Below are 27,619 nucleotides of genomic sequence, written 5' to 3'. Positions count from 1 at the left end.
TAAAAGGACGGATGTTGGAGGGCGGTGCAGCTTTTCAAACGCAAATACATATTTTTTTGTGAACAAATGAGCAATTGTGGAGGCGATTAAGAACGGAGCCTGTGACTCAGCAGCTGAAAGTCCATTTTATATTCTTGATATCTTCTTGCTATCTTAAGGTTATTATTATCAGATTTTAACAGCAAATAGGAGCCGAATAGAAATGAAAAGCAGGTGTACTCTGTTCTATTGTGATCGTACATGATGCAGCATGAACAGACGCCACTGAAGGAAAAGTCATGGGCCAGATGCTGCACCGCCATTCCCACTGTCAGTCACTCCGCAGTGAACACTCTGATGGTCCGTCACCTCAGGGCTTCTGCCCCTTGCTTCAGCCAGCCGTGATTTGACTCTTTGGATATAATTTACTAAGATCCATTACTGCCCTTCAGCTATCTACATACAATTAAACCGGAAAATGTTTTCGAAGCATTTTGCTACAGCTGACCTTATTTCTCATCGTTTGCTGATGCCTTCAGGCACCCGTTTAAAATAAAATCAGAGTTTTACAGACGGACCGCTGATGGAAACCCACGGCCTCCCGTCGTTTTACATGCGGGACCCGTGGATCTGGAAAAGCTGTGAAGCAGAACAAAAATAAACATCAGGAGCTGTTATGATCAGCAGGGTAAAACTAACAGGACAGAATAATTTCATCCGGTCTGAGCTGCGATGTGGCTGCAGTGACTGAGATGATGATGAGGATGAATGTAGTGAATGCATGACAGTAAATAACTGAACTATTAACTCAGAGACCATAACAAACTCAGTTTTTTTCCCCCATTTATGTCGTGTGTGTAGTTCTGTGAAGGTGTGCAGATTTAACTCTGGTCTTGGCACGGTGTGTTTACTGACTGAGATCTAATACAGCGACTGCGGAGAAACGAGGGGGAGGCGTCACGTCACAGCATCACTTTACAACAGACCTTATTCATGTCACACATCAACACAAATCCCTGCATTATCAGGATTCCTACAGCATTAGGAAAGTTAAATTCAAGACTTTTTAATACCACTTGAAATACAACTTTAAGACCAAATTCACAAGAAACATAAGAAAAACCTGCTTGCGACAATTAAACCCAAAGGTTTATTTTAACATAAACCACTGCACCAATGTTTCAAATTTTGAAAAACTTTCCATACAGGAAGAAAGCAAAAAACAGACAAATGACAGATATATTTTAACAATTATTTAACTGAATTCACAAACTTTGCTTTAGCAGGGAACAAAACAAATCAGTTTTAAAGCCACAACATAACCAGTCCTAAGTCTTTTTTGCAGCTATTTTTCTTTTTATCGTTTTCTTAGTATGTTTGATTTGGTGATAAGTGGAGGCGTTGCAGAGACAATGGTGGAACAAAACTGAGAAATACCGGCTGTTTCTCGGTAACTCGATTTTGACGATTTGTGTTTCGCGCTTCGCATGCGACTCCACTGCTTTAATTCCCATCGTTCTGAGCTTGAATCGCTTCTTGTACAAAATGCACTGTGCCTCATGTATGTTCCCTGGTTTTAGCCATGGAGAAAACTCTTGGCTGGAGCCAATTTTCGTTACATTTACACTTGCTCATATTTTCCAGACACAAAGTAAATGGTGCATCTACCAAATGTCCCGCTCACAACAACGCTTTTATTGGTTCCGCTATCGGGACGGAACCAATAATGGCGAGCCGTAAAGAAAAATTGTCAATTTTAACGTTTTATTTAGATTACAAAAATAAATCGTAATAAAAATAATCCTATTTATGATGTTTTAAAAATTAAGACATGTTAATACCAATCAAGGCCTTAGTTTTATTTTGAAGAATTCAATGCTTATTAAGACTTTTTAAGAACCCACGGGAACCCTGATTATGGAAGGAAAATTAAAGTGTTTTTTTATAATTTTGTACCAATGAAAGTCCACAGAGTGGGTTCTGTCCAGTTGGATAAAGCCTGTCAGCAGAGGGAAGCATGGAGATCTAAATGTCCTGGTAGATGGCTGCGGTGGCCATGGAAACCTTACACTAGCAAGCAACATGGATAATGTGCTAACACACTCCTCGATTGGACGCAGGAACTTGATTTCTTAATGGAAGGAAGACATAACTAATTTCACTGACAGACAGTTCAGTTCCAGTTCTACACCAGTTAACGATTCATCGATTACTAAATTAGTTGAGGATTATTTCAGTAATTGATAATTGTGATTAATCCGATTAATTGTTTCCGCCCTAGTAGGATCCATCTGTTCATAGCGGCACTTGATGTGGGACTCTAGTGAAAATACAGTCATTCCTGTTGCTGGTGCAAAGTTTTCTTTCCAATCAATTTTCTATGAATGTGCTTTGATACAGCGCTCTGAACAACCAGCTTCTTCAAAAATGTCCTTTTGTGTTTCCTGTAACTTGTCGAGGGTGTCAGTAAGGGTCTTCTGAAAATCTGTCCAGCCAGAAGTTCCACATAATTTTATTTCCTACTGACCCAGACTTGGAGAACGACTAGACTCAAGAAAACCTTTGCAGGTGTTTGGAATGAATTTTCACAATTAGATCAAATCAAGGTTTGAACTTTCTGAGTGTTAAATCTAAAACGAATTTCACTTTCTGAAAAACCACTAAAAACAATAAACTCTTTGGTTATATCCTTATTTTTGGTGCAGAATTTTTTGTAAGTTAGCAGTAAAACATCCCCATCTCTGTTATAGTGGACTTATTTAAGCTGCTTTTACCCAATTATCAGTTTTTTGGTACCTTGATCGTTTCAATAAACTAAGCTCAAACTAAGCCTAACCCTAAGCGCAGTGGTATGACACCCCCACCGTGTTTCTGCAGACATAGAAACATATAAACACACAATAATCTGTAGCCACTGACATCCTCTTCATGGTTTCTCACCCATTCCTGCCTCTCTTTGGAACAAAGAAACATGACTCCCTCATTCTCTAAGCCACTCATTCGGTGTGGTTTCTCCCCCTCCCTCTTCTTCCTCCTCTTCCTCCTTCGCCGCCTCCTCCTCCGGCTTCTCTGGTGGCTTCATATGGCACGAGGGAAGGAAGAGAAAACACAAAGGAGAGAAAGAAAAGGAAAAAAAAAGCGAGACAAAAATAAAAAATAAAAATGAAAAACGTAAAACGCTGATGAGTGTCAGAAAGGAGTCGAGTGGAATGTCTAAGGATAAGTGCAGAAAGATGTAAATCAATTCCAAAAAAATTAAAAACAATCCACTGGACTTTGCTTTCCAAGTTTGAAGACGTGTCGCTTCCCATCCAGGAAGCTTTTTCAATTCAAAATGTCAGAAATAGTGTTGAGTTCGAGGTTTTATACAGTAGCCCAACAAAGCCCTGTTTTTGTTTTGAAAGCAGGCAAATTGGAACAGATCAACGCTTTTCCTGACATTTTGAATTGAAAAAGCTTCCTGGATGGGAAGCAAAACATCTTAAAACTTGGAAACAAAGTCCAGTGGATTGTTTTTAATTTTTTTGGAATGACTATGACCTGGATGACTGGGAACCTTAACCAGCATGTACATCAATATATCTGAGAGAGAAAGAGCTGATGGAGAGGAAGATGGTGGGTGGGAGCAGGACGGAGAAGCAGAGCAGTTAAAATGTGTGTGAATGACATTTTGAGACGAGTGACATTTGGATCATTTGATGCATGGCACAACTCCAGCTGGAGGAGGGCTCCCCTCTTCTCTCTTACAACATAAACGTGCCTGGATGAGCCAAGGACACGGACCACAGCATAACAGCAAACTTTCAACATTCTGTCACCTTGGTTTTGTGGCTCTGCTCCGTTCCTAGGCCCGACCCAGGCGTGTGAAGCTCCTTTGATACGACACACAGGAACTCGGCCTGGTCCTCCGTCCCGTAGCTGTAGGAGGAGCCGATGTTCACCATCTAGAGGAGGAACGAGGTACACAGAGGACAGACACAGAGAAAGCGTGGTTGTCAGGGGCGGGTCGACAATTGGGTGGCACAGAAAACACGGGCAGATAAAGGATCAGTTTGAAAAAGCAAGACGTGGTGTTGGCTCTCATGCGGGGTTGAGTTTAGGGAGGCAGGGAATCGAAATGAAAGCAGTGGAGGAACTTTAGTCCAGGCAGGGTTCTGGAAGCAGCAGCGCAGCATGCAGTTGAGCAGGGAGGCAAAGCTGCAGAAGAGGGAACGATTAAGACCTACAGCTCTTTATGTAAGGAGCAGAAACCAGAAGATCTTGACCTCTTTGTATATTTCTTCTATGAACTCAGAAAGCCTCAGTACACAGACTAGTTCTGGTCAGAATGTAGAAATTCTCCACAGTAATTTTCAATAATCTGTCTACTTGTCTTGCTCTGGACACCAGAGAGAAGCTCAACTGTATCTAGAAAGATGCTTATGAATCAGAATTTCTTTTATAAAATCTGAAATCTACCTTATTAGCGCTTTCTGGTAGAAACAAATATGTCCAGAACCTTGTTAAAGTATTCATACCCTTAAAGCTCGAAGAGTATTTATTGGTGCTGATGTGAAACACCAAGACAGAGGAGGGGATAATTGTCCCATTGAAGCAAACTGTTGCATGTTTTTCTTATTTGTTTTACAAATTAACATCTGAATCTAACTACAGCTGTTCTGTTTCATGCCTGAGAGGTTCTTTAAAGAACATGAAAAAACTATGAAGGAGTGCAGAGAGCAGGGCTAAGGTCAGGGGATCAGACCGGGGTCAAAACTAAAGGGTCAGCAGCTGCGTGAGTCCAACCCACAGTCCAGAGCAGTCCGGTGCGGGGCTTTCTGCAGGTGCGCACGCTGACCTGCTCAAACTTCCAGCCGTCCGACATGGTGGAGACCATCTGGGTCAGCTCCTCCTCCTGGCACTGCAGCACTCTGTAGACATGCTTGGGTGGTACCTGCTGGGGGATGGAAAGAGAGAGAGAGAGAGAGGTGAGGCCACTGATAAAGAACTAAGAAAATAAGGAAAACCTGACAGACTAGTTATTTTACATCTATCGCTGAATGGAACTCATGCATGACGTCTTTCATAGCTCAGAAGCTCGGAAACAGGCGATCGAGCATCTTTGAACATTTAGAGGCCGCCTTCATGGGCAGCTATCAAACACAGATAGAAAGTGACCAGAAGATGAAATCTTTCATTCTTGACATATTAGCTTGATGTTTATCCAGAGGCAGAGTGTAGCAGTGAGTCACTTGCGTGGCTTAATCACTACAGTGGGCCACATTTTAGAGACGTTATGTAAGACCAAGCAAGAAAAACAATGCCCAAATAAAAGATTTGTGTTTGATGCTGTTGATAATAATCTGCTATATATTTAGGAGCTCTGGATTCTTTATGTAATCTCCAATTTAGGATTTCCCAGGTATCCGAAAATGTGATCTAGGTGGGCTGAGGAAAGATGTGTCCTGTTCATTAAATAAATAAATATTTATCTATATCAGATATTAATGTTGATATTATTACAAATGTTACACATCCTATGAACATAGCTTCCTGTCCTTTCAATACTGTGAAAAAACAACATATTTATACTCAGAAAAAAGTAGGGAAGTTCAAATCTTCCAAAATTGTGGAGTCTTTACCTGTGTGGCTTTTGAGTCCCTCTCTATGATCCTGTCCTTGATAAGTTTGATCAGTGGGGTGATGTTGTAAAACTCTGCCTCCTCAAGGACTCCTTCAAACCAGAAAAAAAAGAAAAACACTCAGTTATAGCTGCAAATGCGAACTAGACACATTTTTCAGCTTTCTGGCATTAATACATCCCTATAATGTACATTTCTTTAAATCTTAGCATGTTTGCATAAAATAACAAAATCTTACACATTTTCCCTGAAACATAATTACATATTTCAAACCTCTAACTGAATATTCTTTGAAATCTTTTTCTATTTGTTATAACTGTCATTTACTCTGCAGCGGGTCGTATATATCCCTTCGTAACTGTTGTTTAATCTCGTTAATATTAGAAATACAGCATTCAGGTCATTGTGTGAAAAACAGGAGCTTCCTCATTTAGTTAATCTCTATTTTCTAACAATTTTATTATGTTCAACTGTTAAATATCTGCTAAAGCATCTAATGCACCTGCAGAGATAAATCATGCAAAAACCTACTGAAATCACTGTGGTACAGTGTTATAATAACATTACTGCTGCACATTATCTGCACATGTGTGATGACTTCCTTTCTGTTTCTCCATCTCCACCAGAGTCTGTGAGCTTAAGCATCTCGGCCACTAAAAATATTCAACCAATCAGGGCATCGTGGGGAGTCGAAGTCTTGGTCCAACAGGACAAAAATACTGTTGACCTGCAGAATTTAGATCATAACGCTCTAAATAGAAGCCCAGCAGATGTTGTATTGAAGCAGTTCTTGTTCTCGCTGATATTGTGACTATTGATGACGTTGCTCCGTTACCAATCGCTGCGTTTTTCCAGTTCCCACTGATCATAGGTTGTCTGATAGACGTACAGATTGTTTGTATACTGGTTTCTTCTGTCGAGGATCCATTATGGGCATCTAAATGTTTTCATTAGACTAACTGCTCAAAGATACATCTACAGGTGCTCGTCATAAAATTAGAATATCATGAAAAAGTAGATTGATTTCAGTAATTCCATTTAAAAAGTGAAACTTGTATATTATATTCATACATTACATACAAACTCATATATTTCAGATGTTTATTTTGTTTAATTTTGATGATTACAAATGACAACAAATGAAAATCTCAAATTCATCATATCAGAAAATTAGAATATTACTGAAGACCAATAAAAACAAAGGATTTATAGAAATGTTGGCCAACTGAAAAGTATGAACATGAAAAGTATGAGCATGTACAGCACTCAGTATTTAGTTGGGCCTCCTTTGGCCTGTATTACTGCAGCAATGCGGCGTGGCATGGAGTCGATCAGTCTGTGGCACTGCTCAGGTGTTATGATAGCCCAGGTTGCTCTAATAGTGGCTTTTAGCTCTTCTGAATTGTTGGGTCTGGTGTATTGCATCTTCTTCTTCACAATACCCCATAGATTTTCTATGGGGTTAAGGTCAGGAGAGTTTGCTGGCCAATTAAGAACAGGGATACCATGGTCCTTCAACCAGGTACTGGTAGCTTTGGCACTGTGTGCAGGTGCCAAGTCCTGTTGGAAAATGAAATCTGCATCTCCAAAAAGTTGGTCAGCTGCAGGAAGCATGAAGTGCTCTAAAACTTCCTGGTATGTGGCTGCGTTGACCCTGGACCTCAGAAAACACAATGGACCAACACCAGCAGATGACATGGCACCCCAAACCATCACTGACTGTGGAAACTTTACACTGGACTTCAAGCAACGTGGATGAAGTGCCTCTCTTCTTTTCCTCCAGACTCTGGGACCTTGATTTCCAAAGGAAATGCAAAATTTACTTTCATCAGAGAACATGACTTTGGACCACTCACCAGCAGTCCAGTCCTGTTTCTCTTTAGCCCAGGCAAGACGCTTCTGACGCTGTCTGTGGTTCAAGAGTGGCTTGACACAAGGAATGCGACAGCAGAAACCCATGTCTTTCATACGTCTGTGTGTGGTGGTTCTTGAAGCACTCACTCCAGCTGCAGTCCACTCTTTGTGAATCTCCCCCACATTTTTGAATGGGTTTTGTTTCACAATCCTCTCCAGGGTGCGGTTATCTCTCTTGCTTGTACACTTTTTTCGACCACATCTTTTCCTTCCCTTCGCCTCTCTATTAATGTGCTTGGACACTGAGCTCTGTGAACAGCCAGCCTCTTTAGCGATGACCTTTTGTGTCTTGCCCTCCTTGTGCAAGGTGTCGATGGTCGTCTTTTGGACAACTGTCAAGTCAGCAGTCTTCCCCATGATTGTGTAGCCTATAGAACTAGACTGAAAGACCATTTAAAGGCTTTTGCAGGTGGTTTGAGTTAATTAGCTGATTAGAGTGTGGCACCAGGGGTCATCAATTTTGAACCTTTTCACAATATTCTAATTTTCTGAAATGATGAATTTGAGATTTTCATTTGTTGTCATTTGTAATCATCAAAATTAAACAAAATAAACATCTGAAATATATGAGTTTGTATGTAATGTATGAATATAATATACAAGTTTCACTTTTTAAATGGAATTACTGAAATCAATCTACTTTTTCATGATATTCTAATTTTATGACCAGCACCTGTATGTGCCGTCTTTTTTAGGTCACTTTTGCACATTTAATCCATCACACATCTCATTTCATTCTCTAGAGCAGAGATTTTCAACCAATGTGTCGCGGCACACTAGTGCGCCGTGAGAGATCGCCAGGTGTACTGTGGGAAATTAGACTGGATTAGGGACTCATAAAGCACATTATCGATTGGTGGACATGACTTTAAAGGAGCTAGAGTTAACTCTGCTGACCTTCCTTTGGATGGTTTTTGGTTATCTGTTGCCAAGGAGTTCCCAATTCTGGCCAACAAAGCTATTTTGACATTGCTCCAGTTTTCAGCCACATATCTGTGTGAGCTGAGCTCCTCAAGCTTCACAGCGATAAAAACAAAAAACAGAGAGAGACTAAGAACTGTTGAGGAAGAGCTTTGTTTGTCTTTCTACCATTCCTGCCTGTATATCCCTTTTGTGTTCATCGAAATAGGCCCAGGTTTCACAATAAGTGAGTATAAATACATTTAGAAACTATATTATTGACTATATCTATAATATGTACTGTGTTAGAGTGTCATTTTGTGTCCTTTTGGTGGATGGTGTGCCCAAGGATTTTGTAAATGTAAAAACTGTGCCACGGCTCAAAAAAGGTTGAAAATCACTGTTCTGCAGGACCGTTAAACGTAGCGCAGATAAAGGGCCAATCAGGTCATTGTAGACATCTTGAAAATGAATATTAATCCTAATGAAATTATGATTTTATCCATTGATTATTAGTGTCCTTTTTAGCTGCTCTCATATTCAGGGGACATCAGAGCAAATCATTATCTGGGAAAGTTTGCACACCAAATGGGACCAGGAATCAGAGCCAGGTTCCTTGTATCACAGGCAAAGACTTAAAACCCCTTTCCTTATAGACTATATTGGATTAAGATTACACTTTTATTAATTTTATAACAATTTCAGCTCATGCAAAAAGGGTTTTATTTAAAGAAGTTGCACCCTAATAAAAATCAGGTGGCAGTATGTACCTGTGAGCTAGTTTACCTCCCAACATAAACTACATGAAGAGGAACCTCAGCAGTATTATTCAGCACAACTCTGATTGGATGAAGCACCATTTGATCATGACCCAACCAATCAGCTACACTCTTGCTGAACAGCATAACTTCATCCAAACACAAACTAGATCAAATTGGCATTAATTGCAGCTAAACTGGCTGCACTTAATGCACAGCTAAAATATTAAGGTGAGTTTTAAGGTTCTGCTTTGTTAACTTTACGTAAAATCATTTTGCCATGCTGTCCTAATGACCTAAATGGCTGTGCTGGAATGAGTGACTGTGGTTGATATTGATGTGCAAATGAAGTTTTTTTGACGTCATGATTTTGCCTTGCTTGCTGAACAACCAAGAGGTAAATGAGGGGTAATTTGCAAACCTTAGTCCACATGTTTTTACAGGGTTAATGATAAGTTTGCAGGCACACAGGTCAAACATTTAACTCTGGCTCAGCATCAGGTTTGCACTGGGAATGCATCACCTATTTAGCGTTCACTACTTTTTATCTGCATCTGGGACGATCAAATAAAGAAGCCATTATCACTTGATTACTGAATTGGAAACATTTTATCCCAGGGTTCAAATCCTTGCTCCGATGCCTAATAGCCATAAACTTCCATCGAGATACCTTCCTCTGCGAGCTCCTTGTTGTAAACCAGTTTGCCGTGCCGCAGGTAGTTCAGGATGGGACCAAAGTAGGTTGGGTCTCTGTCAATTACATAGGCTCCAGTCTCATCCTAAAACAAAGAGGAAGCAAGAAAAACACTATTATTATACTGTTACCACCTGATATAACAACACTGAAAAGACAAGCAAGGAAGGAAGGAAGGGGAGAAGGAAGGAAGGAGGGATGATTCCTGTTACCTTTCATTAGTAAACTAAAACAGGCTCTTTTAGATGCTTTTCTATTGATTGCACTTCTTTTAATGAGTAATTTATCAAAAAGATACATTACTTGTTTTATCTTCTTGATTGAACAACTTCCTCTGCAAAGTACATCAGTCTCTATTTTTAGACTCTAAAGTTCACCAGCTGGAAAATAACATCCTGCTTGGACAATTTATTTTTAAATATGTTGCAGCGACTGCAGTGGAAAAGGGAATCTTTTAGAACTATCTTAATTCTCATCATCCGTGCAGAAAACTTGTGTCAACTTCTTCATTCTGCATGTTTAAAACTTGCCTACAAATATAAAAGCAAGCAAAACATTCTTCTCTGCTCTATTAAAACCAGAGGGAGCTTCACGAGGAGAGCACTCTCTCTTCATCTGACCGAATCCTTCAGCAGCAAAGAAAATAAAAAAAGCTTTGCCCTTAAGCTGCTTCTTCTTTGAAAGCTGCTGCACAAAAACAATCCTAACAGGCCTTTTTTAAGCTTGCTATTATCAGAGCATTGCACAATTTGAATGCAGCCTGACTGCATCTTTTATAAAAGGACCTTGCTGGTCAAACACGGAGACCTCGATATTGACAGCATAATAAAATGGAGTGGTTGCTCTTTAACCCAATCACTGTTCATCTGATGACTGAAAATGGGGGGAAAGTTGATTTGAGAATAAATAACCATAAAAACAAACATACAGGTTTAATTGCAGCATGGATCAACCTATGACCAATAAACCAAAGCAGATTTAAAAAACAGACTGGAGTAAACGATCCAAACATCATTAAGGTTTCAAATGATGGTTTGAAATCATAATGTCACCTGTTGTAAAGAAAAAAAGCTGTGTTTGAAACTAATAAGTTGATTGAATTGTTAAATTACAGCTGAAGATTTCGTTCTGCTTAGAATGACAGAGATACTGTTTCTGTGTGCCCTTTCTCCAGAGAGAATTAAACATTTATAGCAAAGAACTACTTCAATGGAGCAGAAAAAATAACTTTTTTCCTTTAAAGTTGGGTATGCAAGCAGCTGACAAGAAGAGTATTAAAATATGTCATGAGCTGAATGATGAGTATGGAGTGTAAACAAGATGGACGCTTCAACCTAATTCTGAGTTTTGGCTCAGGGTCTCGGTCTGGGGTTCCTAAATAACCGACCTCAGTTTTGATACCTGCTGTTGCAGAGAAGAAGTCAAGAGCGCGTTGTCAGAGTTGAGCGTGCAGAAGAACAGTTTTGAGCGAGGGTGTGCGCGAGTTCACATGCGCATTGTTCTACCTGGACGCTCACTTTGGTGGCACCAAAATTACGCAATAGATGTTAAGCAAAAGAACGCGAAATGCAAAGTTTGGCTAAAAAAAACGTCGGGACTACCCGAAGTAACACATCCAACCTCCCCCACCTACAGCTCAACCATACTGTCGAGTTCAAAGATGTGCAAAAGGCTCCATTACCTTTGCACAAAAGATTTTTGAAAGAGAGGAAACATTTTTCTCCTGTTCAATGAGACATTGTTGAATTTTTAAACCTAAATGGGTACAAGAATTTAATATTTAACTGAAAGTAATATGTTATGCGATTTATTCAAAAAATAAATTATAAATAGATCAGCTGCGTTTCCTGCACATGCCTTTACTTCTGTGGAGGAGCCGGGTTATTTATCATGCTTTTAATGTTATCAAGGTAAAACTGCCCCATTTATCGTGATATTAATTTGAGGTCGTATCGCCCTGCACTAGTCTGTGATTATTTATACAGCAGAGCAGTGACCAGTTGTCTAAAAGAGCAGAAACAACTTTCCTTTGAGTTAACAACTGGAAAAGACTGAGATAAACATTTTACTTGTGGTTAATAATTAATAACTCTGCCTGAATTAAAAACCAAGTTATTGACATTTTGCTGAGACATCTTAGATTTTAACAGCCTGTACAAACAATCCAACCATAAAGGTTAGCCATAAATAACACCTGCTAATTAAACAAACTGTCAGAAATAATCATTTAATTAATGGTCATTACTTGGTTTTTCAAGTAAAAAAACAAAAACAAAAAACTAAGCAAATAAAACAGCGAAAGGAGAGAAACGGGAAAATGGGATGTGACATAAAGCGAGGAGGAAATGTGCAGAAATGCAGCATTGGCTGAAAAATCCCTGTGATCAGAGACTGAAAGGGGTGTGACTGACAAATAGGCTCCAACACACACACACCATGCTGAATGAGAAGAGCTGCAGTGAAGAACAGAGCGACGCCTCGTCAACGTGACTGGACTCGTCAGTGAGGGGGTAAAAAACACCACGAGAAGAATTCAGAGGTTGATCGTTCTGCCTGGTCAGAGTCTGCATCTCTAACATAACCTGAAGGGTTCTACTTTTCTCCCTGATCGCCTCCTGCTTCCGTCTGTGCCGCATAAAAACCAAAACAGCAATAAGACAGAACGCTAATTAAATATGTTTGCATGGATGATGTTGGTCCGTTAGCTCCAATTATTGGGAGTAGAGCCGGAAAATTAGATTGGCAACAGAATCAGCATTTAAAAAAAATTGATGTCTAAATCCTTGAGGTTCTTAGCTTTCCATTCAACAGGAGTAGTTTTCTTACTCCAGCTCTTTAGGTCTAACATGTTTGACCACAGCAGAGGAGTAGCACTGAGATGAAAGTGGGCAGTTTTATGTTTAAGAAGATAAATTCAGAGATCCTTGACCCAGCCAAAGATGAAAAGTCCAGGACCAATGGAAGATGTAACATTTCTGAATTAACTAACTCTGAGATAGAACACAAGCTCTTTGAAATGGCAGCAGGTCATGTTCAGTCATCCAGCCCTAACAGCTTAAAAAAAATTTCATTCCACAATTTTTTTCCACTAATTTAAATGTGTTTAAATTAGTGCTGTCAATCGATTAAATTTTTTTAATCGCGATTAATCGCATCAATGCCCAAGTTAACTCACGATTAATCGCATTTTAATCGCACATTTTTTTTCTGATTGAAAATCATTTAAATACTCTCGATGACATACAAAAAAATACATACAGGCTAGGTTTGTGCCAATGTTCTTTTTTTTTAAATGAAAACAGGTCACAGACACTGATTTATGCCATAGAAACATATGGCAAGAAGATGGGGAGGCATGTAGCAAAAAATAACAAATATCCAAAAAAAAGGCCCTGAAAACAGGCTGATGTAAAAGACAGTCTTTACAGTTAATACAGTCTTTTGAACAAAGACAAGCATTTTACCCTACTGCTATAAAATGTAGTAGAGTTAACATTAGATGTTAATTAACCAAGATAATAATGAACAATTTTCAATCAATACATCAAAATCAATAGACCGACATCACTAGATGGAGGTAGTCTATGCTCTAGAAAGTTACTTTTCAGCCTCTTAACAAAAATGAGAACACACACACACCCACCCACCCACCCACACAGACACACACACACACACACACGATACTGACCTGTGGCGTACACAGACAGCAAGAGTGCCGTAGCAGATTCCATTTCACCTCAATAATCTGTTTTCTCAGCGTATTTCAGGTTGCTACTAGTTACCAGACACTCAACTTGTTTGTCGGTGGTGGGGCTTAAAGAAAAGGCACCAGCGTCACCCAGTGTATGAGCGTCTTTTTCCCTTGAGGAGCTCCGCTCTCGAAGCCTATGAGAAATGCATAGACTGGGGGGAAATAGCCCCGCCTTCTCGCAGGCTGCAGCGGGATGTACTTGGAAAATTGTACCATAAAACCACATAGCGTTAATCTCACGGTAAAAAAATTATCGCCGTTAAAATGGCCTCGCGTTAACGCGTTAATAACGCGATAATTTTGACAGCACTAGTTTAAATACACATTAACATGAAATCAACACACTGTAGTAAACAGATAAATGGAGGCAGAAGATGTCTTTCAGTCATCAATGCACACATTCAGCGACACACAGGAGCTCTTTCAAGCTGGGCACCGTTTTATTCAGAACACCTGTCCTATCAACCAGGAATGAGAATTAGAAATAATTTAATAATCCCAGGGCGAAATTACTTTAGTTACATTACTCCATCTGTAATAGAGTGACTATAGGACTAGGGCTGCAACAACGAATCGATAAAATCGATAAAAATCGACTTTTAAAAGCGTTGGCAACGAATTTCATCATCGATTAATTGTGTCGCGCGATTATTGCGTCATCCGCCGCGCCGTCATCACTGCCTCTTGACTGAAAGAGGAAGAAAAAAAAATATGGCAGAGCGAGTCAGCGCCGCAGGAGCAGTGTTGCCAACTCAGCGACTTTTCAGACCCCTCCAGCGACTATTTTTCAAAAAAGCGACTAGCGACAAATCTGGCGACTTTTTTTGGTTTCACTGGCGGCTTGACGGCGCAAATTGATCACAATAATTAAAATAGCCTGCGCTTTGTAAAGCGAAAAAAGTGATAACATGCAACTTTTTTCAAAAGAAATTAACATGGCACGGAACCACCATGTTTGTTTTGGTTTTAAAGTGGGGAAACGTTACGTTAGTTTCTCAGGTAGCTCATCTGATGCTTTCCTTACCGTGTTAGTAGGTTACAGACAGTGATAAGGTTGGCTACTTATTTTACTTTTAATTTCATTTGAATTAGCTTAAGCAGCGTTTACATTTACTTTATAAATAAATTAACTTGCAAATTATGAGGGCAAGGCTTTTAAAGTTTAAATCTTCTGGCGAAGATAAAGTAAAGAAGATCCTGCAATTTATGGAAGTAAAGCAGAATAAAATCCAGCAAGATCAGTAATATGTCAATTAATTATATGCCACATTCCCATGTAAATATCTGTCTTTGGAGGATGTGTTTTTAGCACCCCTAGTTCTCTCATTTTTATTCCAAATACAATTTATAATTTTAACCACAGGGCTATTTTTATCTCTATGGTTCAGTATTTTCTCAAGTAGCAACTTTAACTGCTATACTTTCCTGTCTTAAAAGGCAGAACTCTTCTAGTCTAAAAAACTCATTTGTTGAAATGGGGGGGCCTATTGTTTGAACCCCTTAGGGGCTTTTAAAAACAAAAATGTCTTTTATTGCGCTTTATGAAACAAAGTACCCTATATTTTGTGGATGTACAGCTACATTTCTCATGTAAGTTTGCGTAGTTTTAACACAAACATTTATTTTTCATATTGCACCAGTACAGTTAATGAGCAACCTGTACTTGTGTGCTTGTTTGTTCTGTCTAAAATGTTTATTTTGGAATAAAGAGGTTAATATAAAAAAAAAAATTTTTGTCCGATTCATCGATTAATCGAAAAAATAATCGTCCGATTCATCAATTTTTAAAATAATCGTTAGTTGCAGCCCTATATAGGACCAGTTTGATGTAACACAATTTTATTATATATATATATATATATATATATATATATATATATATATATATATATATATATATGGTCCCCGCTCCAGTTTGTGTTTCCTTAGCCTGGAAAACGTTGAAGACGACTGCTATAAACTATATGTAGAGCAGTTAAATTTACAGTCAGACATACTGGATGTTCTTGGGTCACAATCAGTCGCCTATTCCATGATCATGCGAACATAAAAATAAAATAAATAAATCTTTTAAACACCTTTTGCAGTTTCTGTTTTGCTTTTTTACAGAAAAAGTGAAATCTCATTAGATGCTCTCTATATTTTGTTTTTGACAAAAATAAAGTGACCGTTCTAACAAATACTATTTCAAATAAAATGTTCAGACTTGTACGGCAAATCAATCAGAAAAATGTTCTTATGGATTATATTGAACAAACTCCAAATTAGTTGCCACACAATGTAAATGGACTGGATTTACAAAGTGCACTTCCAGTCATTCCGATCACTTAAAGCACTTTACACTCATTCATATGGAGCTATGCAGATGCGTTATCCATTTTTATCTCTCTCTTTGAACGCACACTCACTGTATAGATCAATATAACACTTGAAACATTTATAAGAACAATGAAACAAGAAACTTTAGAAGCAATCATTAGAAAAGTCCTGTTAGCATACCCAAATGTCGTTTTTTTTCTCCTATGAAACATAAAAAAAAGTTCTGTTATTAGCCGTTAGTGGATTCTTTGCCACAACTGGATCTCATGTCCGTCGTGTTGTATCAGTAACCATTAGGGGTGTAAGAAAAAGGCATTCGGTCAAATATCGCTACTTTTCAAAACTCGAATTCTCCAATTTAATCCAGTTTGTTATAGTTGATGTAGCCTTTAAGAAGGTGCTGATAATCGCTTGTAGGGATAAACAATATATCGGCATTAGCATCGGTAATATTACTAATGGTTGTTTATGTCTATTATGATGCAGTTTGTTTCTTCACAGGTGCAGTTTGCCCATGTTATCAACTGAGGTGTTTAATCTGATTAAATGTAACAAATAGATTATTAAAATATTCAACAAATTTAGTAATCAAATTAAATTGTAACTTAGAGTAACGGCACATAGACTCTAAAATATACCATTTTCTCAATGGATAAACTATATAGAGCTGTAATTAACACAAATATTTATAAACAGAATTTTTTTCTCACTATTAAATTCTTTATTATACAATCAAGTATGTATGAATGTATATAAATTTTACATGTTTATCCATTTGCAATATATTTTAAAAGGTTTAATAAATGCTTTTTTACCCTTTATTCCAAATATTAGTTTATTTAGAAGTTTTTATTTACTAAAAGTATTTCTATTTAGATTAATCAACAACATTAGTAGATTAACCAATTACGGTAGTCAAATAATCGATAGGTGCAGCCCTTGTCGTATGAAAATGATAGTGATTCAGTGCAGGATGTTTGTGTGTTTAATCGGAGCAGAGCAGATAGATCAGTGGTGTGTATTTTTTCTCACTATTTTGAAAGTGTAGGAAAGTACATATATCAGTAAAAAACAGTTATATGCCATCCATAACAGCAATTATATCAATATTGGTGCAAAGTTTTGTATCCATGCATCTCCATTTTAGAGTCTAAAGTTCAAACACTGTGGTTAAAGCAACATTTGTTTACTGGAAATGCTGTTAGTGCAGCTCTACCTGTAAAGCTATTTAGGTACCATGGTGATGCTGTCAGCCTATATTTGCATAACGATGACATTATGCTTTGATAGCCTAGTTAAACCGCTTCAATGAATGGAAATAAATCAAATTCTCATTTTCTTTTTTAGACTTTTTAAAAGTTTGCTCAAAATTGGCATCATGACTTTTGGAAGAAAATACAATATGTGTAAGAAAATGCAGGATGAAGAAGAGTGAAATTATTGAAGATAGGATGAACAATCAATAGTAAAAAAAAAAAAGCATTTTGGAGTTTAATAAGCTTTATTCCCCGTAGGTTATTTATGGAATATTAAGGGAAAATTATGTCTGCAGATCTCCCTTTATACATTACATTCCATTTGCAGCATATGATGAGAGCTGTGTTGAAGATGAGGAGGATAAACACCACGCAATGAAAACAAGATTTTCAATGGTCCATGTATGAGAGGAGCAGAACTGTTAGAAAACCCAAGATTTCTAATTAGATGGAAGCTTAATATATTATCTATGGAACACGGATGGTCTTCCTGAGTCAGACTCATCTGAGTAGTTTCTGATACATCTGTCTGTTTCTTCTCACAGAAGAAATTTTGAAGCGTGGTCTGCGCTGTTATTCCACGCCAAAACATAAGAGGGACAATCACAAACCATCTTTGGGTCTAGATTAGGGGTGTAAATTACATCCATCATGGCGATTTGATTCAGTATCAATTTCCTGACCCAACGATTCGATTATTTTCGATACCCAAGAATACACCACGATACGATTCGATTAATCCGTAAATTTTTATATATTTTTTTTTACACCTTACAGGCTAAACAAAGTTTCAAATTGAAATAAATCAATGAAAGCTGTAATATAGTTATGCATTTTTTTTTAGAAACAACAGCAAATAACAGAAGTAGCAAAGTTGCATCAAAAAATACTGCAAAAATACTGCAGAAAATCAGTGCAATGAGTGCAATTCAATACCTCGGCTCCAGACGTCCCCGCCCCCTCCACAGACGCCCCGCTGCACCTCTCCCAAATTGTAACAGTGCTGCAGGCAGGAGGCCGGCTTGTTTAGTTTTTATAACCGAAATTGCGGAAAACAACTCGTGAAGTTTGACCCTCCGTCGTCAGACTAAACTCGCCCCCACTTCCTTGCCGCCTCGGCCGTATCTAGACCCACAGTGTGTAGCACAGACCACGCTGCAATATTGAGCATAATTTAAAAATGTCTGTGTCAAGCTCACTGCAACACACTGCTGTAAGAGTATAACCAGGAAGCGAGGTAGGAGGGCAAAAATATATTTAGCGCCACCGCTGGAGCGAGAATTACGTCCAGGAGCAAATGGATAAAAATTGCCGGAGAAAAAAAAAAAAAAAAACATGAATCGATTCTCTTGCAGACGTGTCGATGCATCGGATCGTCGGCTGTTGGATTGATACAAAACAATTATTATTTACACCCCTAGTCTAGATACGGTCGAAGCGGTGAGGAAGTGGAAAATCGTGAGAGGCAAGTTTGTGCAACAACGGAGATGCACTGATCCTATAGATCTGGATTGGATATCAATTATTAGATACCAAAGATCCAATCCAGTGCACTTTACAAGGAATTCTTATTTATTTCTTTTTACTGCTTAATTGTTATTGTTTACCCATATGACGGTTGAATCGGATCAATACTGGCCGATAGGCTTGGCCCAAGTATCGGTATTGAATTGGATCGGGAAAAAAACAGGATGTGTGCATGTCTAAAATTCCGGTTGTCGATGTATTGGATGTATTGTTCTGTTAAAACAAAAGCCAACTGCTGTGGCATTTGTGAGAAAAATTGATATATGATGAATGTTTTTTAGATAATTGCAATCCATTGTTAATCCCTTTCAGGTTTAGTGGTATAAGTTTATAATGTCAAAGCGATTAATGCAGATCATTGTTATCAGTAGATGGTTTCAGCTGTCGATGTAAGAAGCAGGTCTGAGCAGGCACAGGGAACATCTGAGGTCAGCCGTTTCTGACTTCAGGGACCCTTCACCTCACTGGCTGTAGGTGGGAGTTTAATGACACAACTCCCACTTTAATTAGTTGATCATTTCTGGTCGACTTGCCCTGAGCAGCAATAATAGTGGGTCTGCAGAAATGGTTCTCAAAGCCAAACCCTCAGAAAGCTTCAATCCATACAAGTCACAAACATCTGTTCTGGGGTCAAATTACAGGCCTTTTCTGGATCAGATGCTAACAGCTGTCCAATTTTAGCTGAAGACTGCTTCATACTTTTTATAATTCTTTTGAAATCATTTACATTAAATCACACAAGACTAAATGTAAAGCTGCAGAATCCAAACCTGGAGCAAAAGAGGGAACCGTGCAACAGGAGCATGATGAGATGAAGATTTCCAGATAGCCAAGAAAGATGGAGGAAGTCTGTAACATCAGAACATCTCTCCTCTTCTTTTACAATACAGAGCAAAACAAAACTGCTACAGTTTTTTATTTGCAGGTCTAAGACTGAATCAACCAACGGCCTCCAAAGGCTCAGATCAATAGAATAATGTATCCTGTAGATGAGAAGAAAAAAAAAACAACGACAAGTCCATGCAACCATCATTAAAAAAAACAAAAAAGCAAGACCATCATCTATTGAGTATGACTGCTCCCAGTCAGCAACTCAGTACAGGTGTGATGATAAAACCAGTTGAGGCATGAGCTGGAATTCATACTCAAACACTCAGATAAAAAAAAATAAATCCAGATTAGGAAATCAAGGCACCAATCAGGGCCAAGATTTCAGGAATCCATCTTTGTTTAATTTCCGTAAATGTATTTAATTGTTCTCTGAAAGCAGCCAGCAGATATACTGCATCTGTTCAGCTAATGTGGATCAGAATCAACAGCAAATCTCCTAATATGAGTGTGTGTGAGCAAAGAGGGGCCAGAAATAAAACTAGAAAGTTACTGGGACAAAAACATCCTTTGTAGCTTTTCCACATGTCATTGCAAACTCAAAATAGCCTGACAGGAAGTTTTGTAAAACTGCAGCATAACATGATTTTCAACATTGTTTTACTGATTTATTTTATTTTCCCGTACTGGTCAGTGCTGGTCTTCTGGGATTTCTCTTTACTGGCTTTGGACGTCTGAAGTGATTTTGCTATTTGGAGACATCCTAGTAAAGGGTGACAAATACAAACTCGAACATTTTTTTCTGATTAGTTCATTAAAATCTGAAAAACCACTTATTTCTTAGCTTTTCTCTTGTTTTATCACATGAAGTCTTATGCAGTTTGTAAGATGGATGAAGTTAGTAAAGCTCAAAGGGAAAATCCTGAATAGAGATGTGCTTTTGTTAAGGTGGGATCAAAAAGAGAGATATCATAAGACAATGGCTGGCCTCTGATGAATTGTGTGTTTAGATCTGCGTTGCTGTGTTTACTGACCAGACCAAGCAGAGACAGGTTAAAGCATGGAAATCACTTGGTGCACTTCGTACTTTTCCACGCCCCATTCTGGGACAGGAACCTTGAGTGTCACAGCAAAAGAACCCTATAAGAGTTCGATAAGAGACTGTGGACTCCACTGAAATACTGTTTCTTTTCATCTATGCTGGCCTTTTGAGCAGCATTTTCAACTTATCTAGTTACATTTTATCAATGAAAGGACTTCTGTGTAGTCGTTCTCTGCCGAGCTGTGAGGTTCAGAGTCAGATGATGATCTGATATGACCCATTTAGCTAGAAGCTTGTACTGGAAGTAAGTTTTTCTCAGCTGCTAATATTAACTTATGCGGTCTGCAAGCTGCTGCGTGGGATAAGCTGCACAGCTGTTGAGGTGTATGCACATTTTTCCCTCACTGAAAAAAAAAAAACAACAACATGAAATTCATTATCTTCCTAAATAGAAAAAATAGAGTCTGTCAAAGAATAAAAAAAAAAATAAAAATCCTGGAAACCATCTTATGCCGTCCAGTTAGAGAGCAATATGGTGAGCAGATGAGATAAAACAAGCCAGGAACAAAACAGATAGAGAAAAAAACCTGAAAAGTAATAAAGAGCAATGTCCCTCAGTTGGGAAATGTAGGCGTACCAGCAACAAATCAGATGGATGGAAGCAAGCCGAGTCACACAACAGCAGAAAACAATAAAAATTAGAAACAAGAAAAAATAGAAAAATACATGGTAGAGGTATTACAAACAGAAAATCCTGATTAAAAGAGATTTGCCACCAAGCATTGGTGGCAAATTAAAAAAACAAAAAACAATTGGGCTTCAAAATAAATTGTGCACAAAAACGTATTTTTTAAACGAATAATCAACTTATTGGGTTGGATTTGGAGCAGGGATGCTATAAAGTCAATAAGTGGGGGTGCAGCTGTGGTTATTTTAATTCTTCTAGAAAATGATTCCTATGTTTGTGTGAGACGGGCGCTCTAACATGCAGAGGGAGCTGGTTCCAGCTCAGAGAGAGTCACCCGGGGGACTTTTTTTTCCACACTGCCTGTTGATGCTGCAGTGGAAAAGTCACCACAGTCTAAATCTAGCTGCTTGATCCAGATTCATCCCTTAGAGTATCTTGCTCAAATTATGAGTAAATTATTTTACTTTTTTTTTTTGTAGATAAGAATTATTAATATTTGTTTTTGGGTTTTTTTGGAAAGGAATCAATTTTAGGCTCCAATATTGGCTCTAAATCTTATTGTCTGGTCTGGTCTGAATGTGGATTGGTTGGAGAACTTGTGCTGGATCCTTGGACACTAACGTTACTTTTATTTTAATAAATCCAAAAAACACTTTCGGAAAAGCAGAAACGTACAATTGAACATATGCCATCCATAACAGTTTTCTTTCAGAAAAAGAAACAATATAAAAGAATGAGAAAGAAAATTAAAATTCAATTAAAAACACAGGGGTTTAACTAAAGTATATTGCTATCAAGTCTGAAAACTTTAAGGCCTAATTTTTCTCCAGTAACTTATGAAAACTTTTAATATCATTTCGGAATGCTTGAAAATTTGGAGAAACTTTAAAGAATCTGCCACTGACGTTACAGTTGCAAACATCAGGGATTGTGATGCTGCTAGTGCGTCGGATTTCAGATGTGCAAGAAACAGAAAAGACAAAAGGTTCCTACTCAAGATTTAAAATTTGTATAATTATTCAATCAAACCCTAGTTAGCACCTCAGCTACTATCATCTAAATAGGCTGTAGACATAATAGCAGTGAGATTCCATCCAAATGTTGCTGTTTAGGCATGTAAAATAACCAGCAAAACATTACCTCACAGCTAGTTTTTCCTAACAATAATATTGCACATATTGAAGACTGGAATGCATTTCATTAAGCAATCCTCCTGACGTGTTTCACCATGTACCACACCATTTCCCATGAAAGCCAAGAACATCAGTTCTGATCTTTTAGTAAATCGATTTACAGCAACTGTTATAATAATATCTGTTATATATCCTTATAATAATGAAAAAAAAACAACTTGAACAACATCCTGAGATTTAGCCAAAGTGTTTCAATCAACAGCAACTTCAATGCAAACTGTTCTGCAGCTGGTTATGTCCTCAGTGATGTTTCCACCCTACTCTAACAGTTAAGAGAAAGAAAATCTAATAACTGTGGCTCTAAGTTTAACAAGGCAGACTGAAACATTAACCCTGCTTGTATGTAAAACCCTCAAATGCTACATGGGCTTAGGATGCTCATTTGTTTAAAGATGCTCTCTAAATGTCGCCAGTTGTCTCTTTTTGCTGCTGCTGCAGTGCTACCTAAAGTTTCACTGCAATGCACCGGGTATTTAATCAATAATATCCCCAGCAAGCAGTTTATATTCCTTACCATTGTCAAATTATCTAACTCTATAAAAAACAGTTTATTAAAACGTGTGGAGGCTGCACAGAACGCTCTCAGAGCCTTCGTTCTGAGTACCACACATCCACATCAAACGACTGCAGCATAAAGGAAATCTGCATCATTTATGAGACTCTACTGTCCCTACAGCGTATTGAGGTTGCATGTGACTGGCAGACACATAATAGCTTTCCCTCTCTGTGTCCCCGTAAGATACCAGCTGTACAGCTACCAACTGTGCAGCTCCCTCCAAGAAGAGGCAGCACGTGTTCATCCATCTGAGCCAAGCTGCTTTCACACCACAAACCAAAGCACATGCACAAACACAAAGAGAGGGCAGAAAGAGCCCGCATCAGCCTACAGAACACCTACAGTGAAGATACGGCGGTGCATATCTGCGGCAAGGCAGCGCTGCAGCAAAATACCAATGGAGAAAAGAGCACTCTTTTCAAGGCTTCAAAAGAAGCTAAATAAATAATATAGCACTAACAGATCAGATTTCAGTTTTATTACTTGTCAACAGCAAGTTAAAAACAGGAGTCACTCATGTTTTGTAGCATGCATGGCTCTTTAAAAGTGCTGATTTTCTGAATAGTTAACAGTTTAATCTGCATCGTGTTTTATTTATCCAGTTTGTTATATTTGACGGTTAATAGTAAAATGATGTTAAACAAATTAAGCAGAAAGTATGTCAACTGGTCTGTTTCACTTTCCATTTCAGATGTCTTAACATGATAAGAAAACCATCCACCCAGCCTAGGCAATGCTGTTATTAGACCACTTTGCTGATTTCTAGTCCAAGGTCCACCAGTAATGCAACACATGGTGAATAAAAGCTTTGGTGCTCATGCAGCAGGATTCATGACATCTTCAAAGAAAATTACAACAAATCTCTATCACCCCGATTTAGCAGGTAATCCAGTTATCTCTGCTGCAGTTTTAGACACAAAGTAAGACATCATCAGTTGTTTCGGTGACTAATGAGTTCACATTGAATGCTTAGGTACTGTACTGGCAAATCCTATAATAATTCAAGCTTTTACAAGAGGAACAGCATTTAAGAAAAAGAAATTCAAACAGGAAAATAAGCTGTTCAGAATCTGATCCATCATCATAATTTCCAAGCAGAATCCATCATTACTTAGGTTTCATTTGACTTAAACTCTGTATCATTTAGTTTAAATGGCTTTGCATCTTAAATCCAACTCAGAATCTAAGTGGAATCTGTTCAAAGCACTCATGAAATTTACAATATTTAATCATAGCAGCTGGCTGGCACCATTCTTGTGCAGCCTGCAATGTAATCCACTCTAGCAGGCTGGCGGCTTCTATTTATTTATCATATTTTGGAACGCTTTAAAAACTTAATATCCTATAAAATCACAACCCCAGTTACCCAGTTGTGTTTTCAAAGTCATTTTACACCAATAAGAGATATAAAAACAAAAAATCAACACCGATAGTACTTTTAAATTGAGTTTTTCCAACTTTTAACCTAAAATTTTGTGTGCTTGTAAATTAAAACTTGGTGCAACACAGAAATCGGAAAGCTAACTACAAGCAGTGTAAAGTAGGGCTGCAACTAACAATTATTTTGCAAATCTATTAATCTGTCGATTATTTTTTCGATTAATAGACTTAAAGAAGAGTTTCTAAAAAAATTAAACCGGGTGAAACTAAAACTTTTCTACTTGATGAGTTCTGGATAGAGCATACTGACAGATGTAAATGGGTTTTTTTTTGTATCTTAAATGCAAAATGTTTACATATTTTTGTTACAATTTTGATATAATTACTGCTCTAAGTGGGTCGCTCTGTCAGCTAAAGGCAGTTTTAACAGTCTCTATACTCCATTTAACGATTAATCGATTACTAAATTAGTTGATGATTATTTCAAAAATCGATTAATCCGATTAGTTTCTTCAGCCCAAGTGTAAACATTAGTCCAGTTAGGTAATTAAAAGGCCTGTAATGGTACGCGATTTGTGACCAACTGAACCATACATTAATCTCGGTTCGGCACAAACCTGTTGGATGCAGGACTCATTTATTTAGCAGTTAATTGTTTCACTAAGTTTTTGAATGCCACCGGACAAAATTAAATGTGAATCTTTACATGGTACATTAGTTTGCACGGTCCGAGTCGTGCAAGGGGTCAATTTGCACAAACCTGCAGATATCTTCCATTTAAATGAAAATCCGACCCCTTGATGTTTAACCCTCAACCTGATCCATTAACACAACGTAAACTGCATCCTGTCCCTTCTTTTTTCTTTACAATTATATTTTGTCAGTTTTAATCCATGAACATGACAACACAGAAAAATATATGAAGGTTTATTTTAAGGAGGACCTCACTCAACATTTTTTTAATTGCTAAATAAATTACCAATACCCGCCCACACTAAATAAATATCCGCCTGCAACATTCATTTTTATCTACAGTATGTAGTTTTCTCTCTCACAAAAGAGCATTTTTATAGGTTACCTTCAGGTGAATGTTATTTATCTATGCATTTGTTAATCAGGCAATCTGAGCAAAAGAGCTGTGATGCTGAGTTTTTATGACAATTAAATGAACTGACAAGAAGAAGCTGTTTCCATTAAATTCCACTCTTGAAATTCAGATGTCACTTTAGATCTGATTTACATCTAAAATGACATCTGAAAAATATATTTCACATCATGTGAAATATTTTTCATTGAAAAGTGTAAAAAGCAAGCAGCAGGATTAAAAATATAAAAATGTATAGGCCTGATTTTTTTTATCATTCAAATATGCCAATCAAAACAAATGGCTTTGATTTAAATTTGAGTAAATATGTTAATAAAACACACTTTTTTCCCCTTACTTTTAACTATTGTGTGGTACATAACAAACCGTGAATTTAGTGTACCGTTACATCCCTATATAAATCTTCTTCCTATAGTGTAAATGTCCCACAGGATTTTAACACATCACCTCTGCCACCTTTGATGGAGGTCATGGAACTTTCCAGGTATTTTTTCTCTCTTTATTTCTGCATTGTTAAGTCTAACTATTGTTTTCTAGGATCTCCCAGAGGATTAGTACTTCCTGGCTAAACCCACCGTGTCAGAGTGCAGGTCCTGCTGCTGGCAGAGCCGATACAGGAACGAAGTTTGCTCCTTGAGCAGAGTCTGCCGCGTAGTGAGGAACACCGTCCCCCCGACGTTCAGCCGGACCCACTTGCCGTTACTCCCCCCGTTGGGTTGAATGACCGAGCCGTTCCCGACGTTCTGCGACGCCGTCCCGCCTGGTTCGGAGGCTGCGGCGGAGGTGGTGGCGGAGGTCGTGCTCTCCCCCGCCTCTGTGTCTTTGTTATTATTGTTATTGTTGTTGTTATTGTTGTTGAGGTGGGTGGAGGGCGCAGCTACGTCCGCCTGTTCCCGCAGCTCTTCTGCGGTCGTTGCCATTTCTAGGAAACCACGAGACGAAAGACGTTTGGACGAAGGAGCCCGTTTCTTCTGTCCGCCAACCGCAGAGCAGGCCCCGCCTCTAAGCTTCTTCTTCTTCTTCTCTTCTATTATGGCGGATCACAAGCAACTTTAAGGTGCATACCGCCACCTACTGTACATGAGTGTGTAGCAGCGTTACTTCACATCTACAGGTGCTGGTCATAAAATTAGAATATCATGAAAAAGTTGATTGATTTCAGTAATTCCATTTAAAAAGTGAAACTTGTATATTATATTCATACATTACATACAAACTCATATATTTCAGATGTTTATTTTGTTTAATTTTGATGATTACAAATGACAACAAATGAAAATCTCAAATTCATCATATCAGAAAATTAGAATATTACTGAAGACCAATAAAAACAAAGGATTTATAGAAATGTTGGCCAACTGAAAAGTATGAACATGAAAAGTATGAGCATGTACAGCACTCAGTATTTAGTTGGGCCTCCTTTGGCCTGTATTACTGCAGCAATGCGGCGTGGCATGGAGTCGATCAGTCTGTGGCACTGCTCAGGTGTTATGATAGCCCAGGTTGCTCTAATAGTGGCTTTTAGCTCTTCTGAATTGTTGGGTCTGGTGTATTGCATCTTCTTCTTCACAATACCCCATAGATTTTCTATGGGGTTAAGGTCAGGAGAGTTTGCTGGCCAATTAAGAACAGGGATACCATGGTCCTTCAACCAGGTACTGGTAGCTTTGGCACTGTGTGCAGGTGCCAAGTCCTGTTGGAAAATGAAATCTGCATCTCCAAAAAGTTGGTCAGCTGCAGGAAGCATGAAGTGCTCTAAAACTTCCTGGTATGTGGCTGCGTTGACCCTGGACCTCAGAAAACACAATGGACCAACACCAGCAGATGACATGGCACCCCAAACCATCACTGACTGTGGAAACTTTACACTGGACTTCAAGCAACGTGGATGAAGTGCCTCTCTTCTTTTCCTCCAGACTCTGGGACCTTGATTTCCAAAGGAAATGCAAAATTTACTTTCATCAGAGAACATGACTTTGGACCACTCACCAGCAGTCCAGTCCTGTTTCTCTTTAGCCCAGGCAAGACGCTTCTGACGCTGTCTGTGGTTCAAGAGTGGCTTGACACAAGGAATGCGACAGCAGAAACCCATGTCTTTCATACGTCTG

General features: G+C 38.4%; 1 protein-coding gene across 4 annotated transcripts; it reads right to left on the bottom strand.

The window, feature by feature from the left end:
* Nucleotides 1-59: 59 nt before the first annotated feature.
* Nucleotides 60-26,511, bottom strand: kctd17 (potassium channel tetramerization domain containing 17). 4 transcript variants are annotated; one of them, XM_038301019.1, is made up of 7 exons: nt 26,087-26,511; nt 9,843-9,951; nt 5,601-5,692; nt 4,769-4,915; nt 3,798-3,923; nt 2,920-3,055; nt 60-618 (listed from the first exon to the last, which is right to left on the bottom strand). In XM_038301019.1, exons 1-6 carry the CDS (start codon nt 26,429-26,431, stop codon nt 2,960-2,962), a joined length of 915 nt encoding a protein of 304 aa, XP_038156947.1. In that variant the 5' UTR covers nt 26,432-26,511; the 3' UTR covers nt 60-618; nt 2,920-2,959. The 4 variants fall into 4 exon arrangements, with proteins under 4 accessions (XP_038156947.1, XP_038156949.1, XP_038156948.1 ...); XM_038301021.1 differs by having other exon boundaries at nt 4,817-4,915; XM_038301020.1 differs by having other exon boundaries at nt 4,769-4,912.
* Between the last annotated feature and the right edge of the window lie 1,108 nt (nt 26,512-27,619).

Source organism: Cyprinodon tularosa, unplaced genomic scaffold (assembly GCF_016077235.1).
Source record: "Cyprinodon tularosa strain WSP-4 unplaced genomic scaffold, ASM1607723v1 ctg46, whole genome shotgun sequence".
Taxonomy (NCBI): domain Eukaryota; kingdom Metazoa; phylum Chordata; class Actinopteri; order Cyprinodontiformes; family Cyprinodontidae; genus Cyprinodon; species Cyprinodon tularosa.
This window is presented reverse-complemented; position numbering and strand designations above follow the sequence as displayed.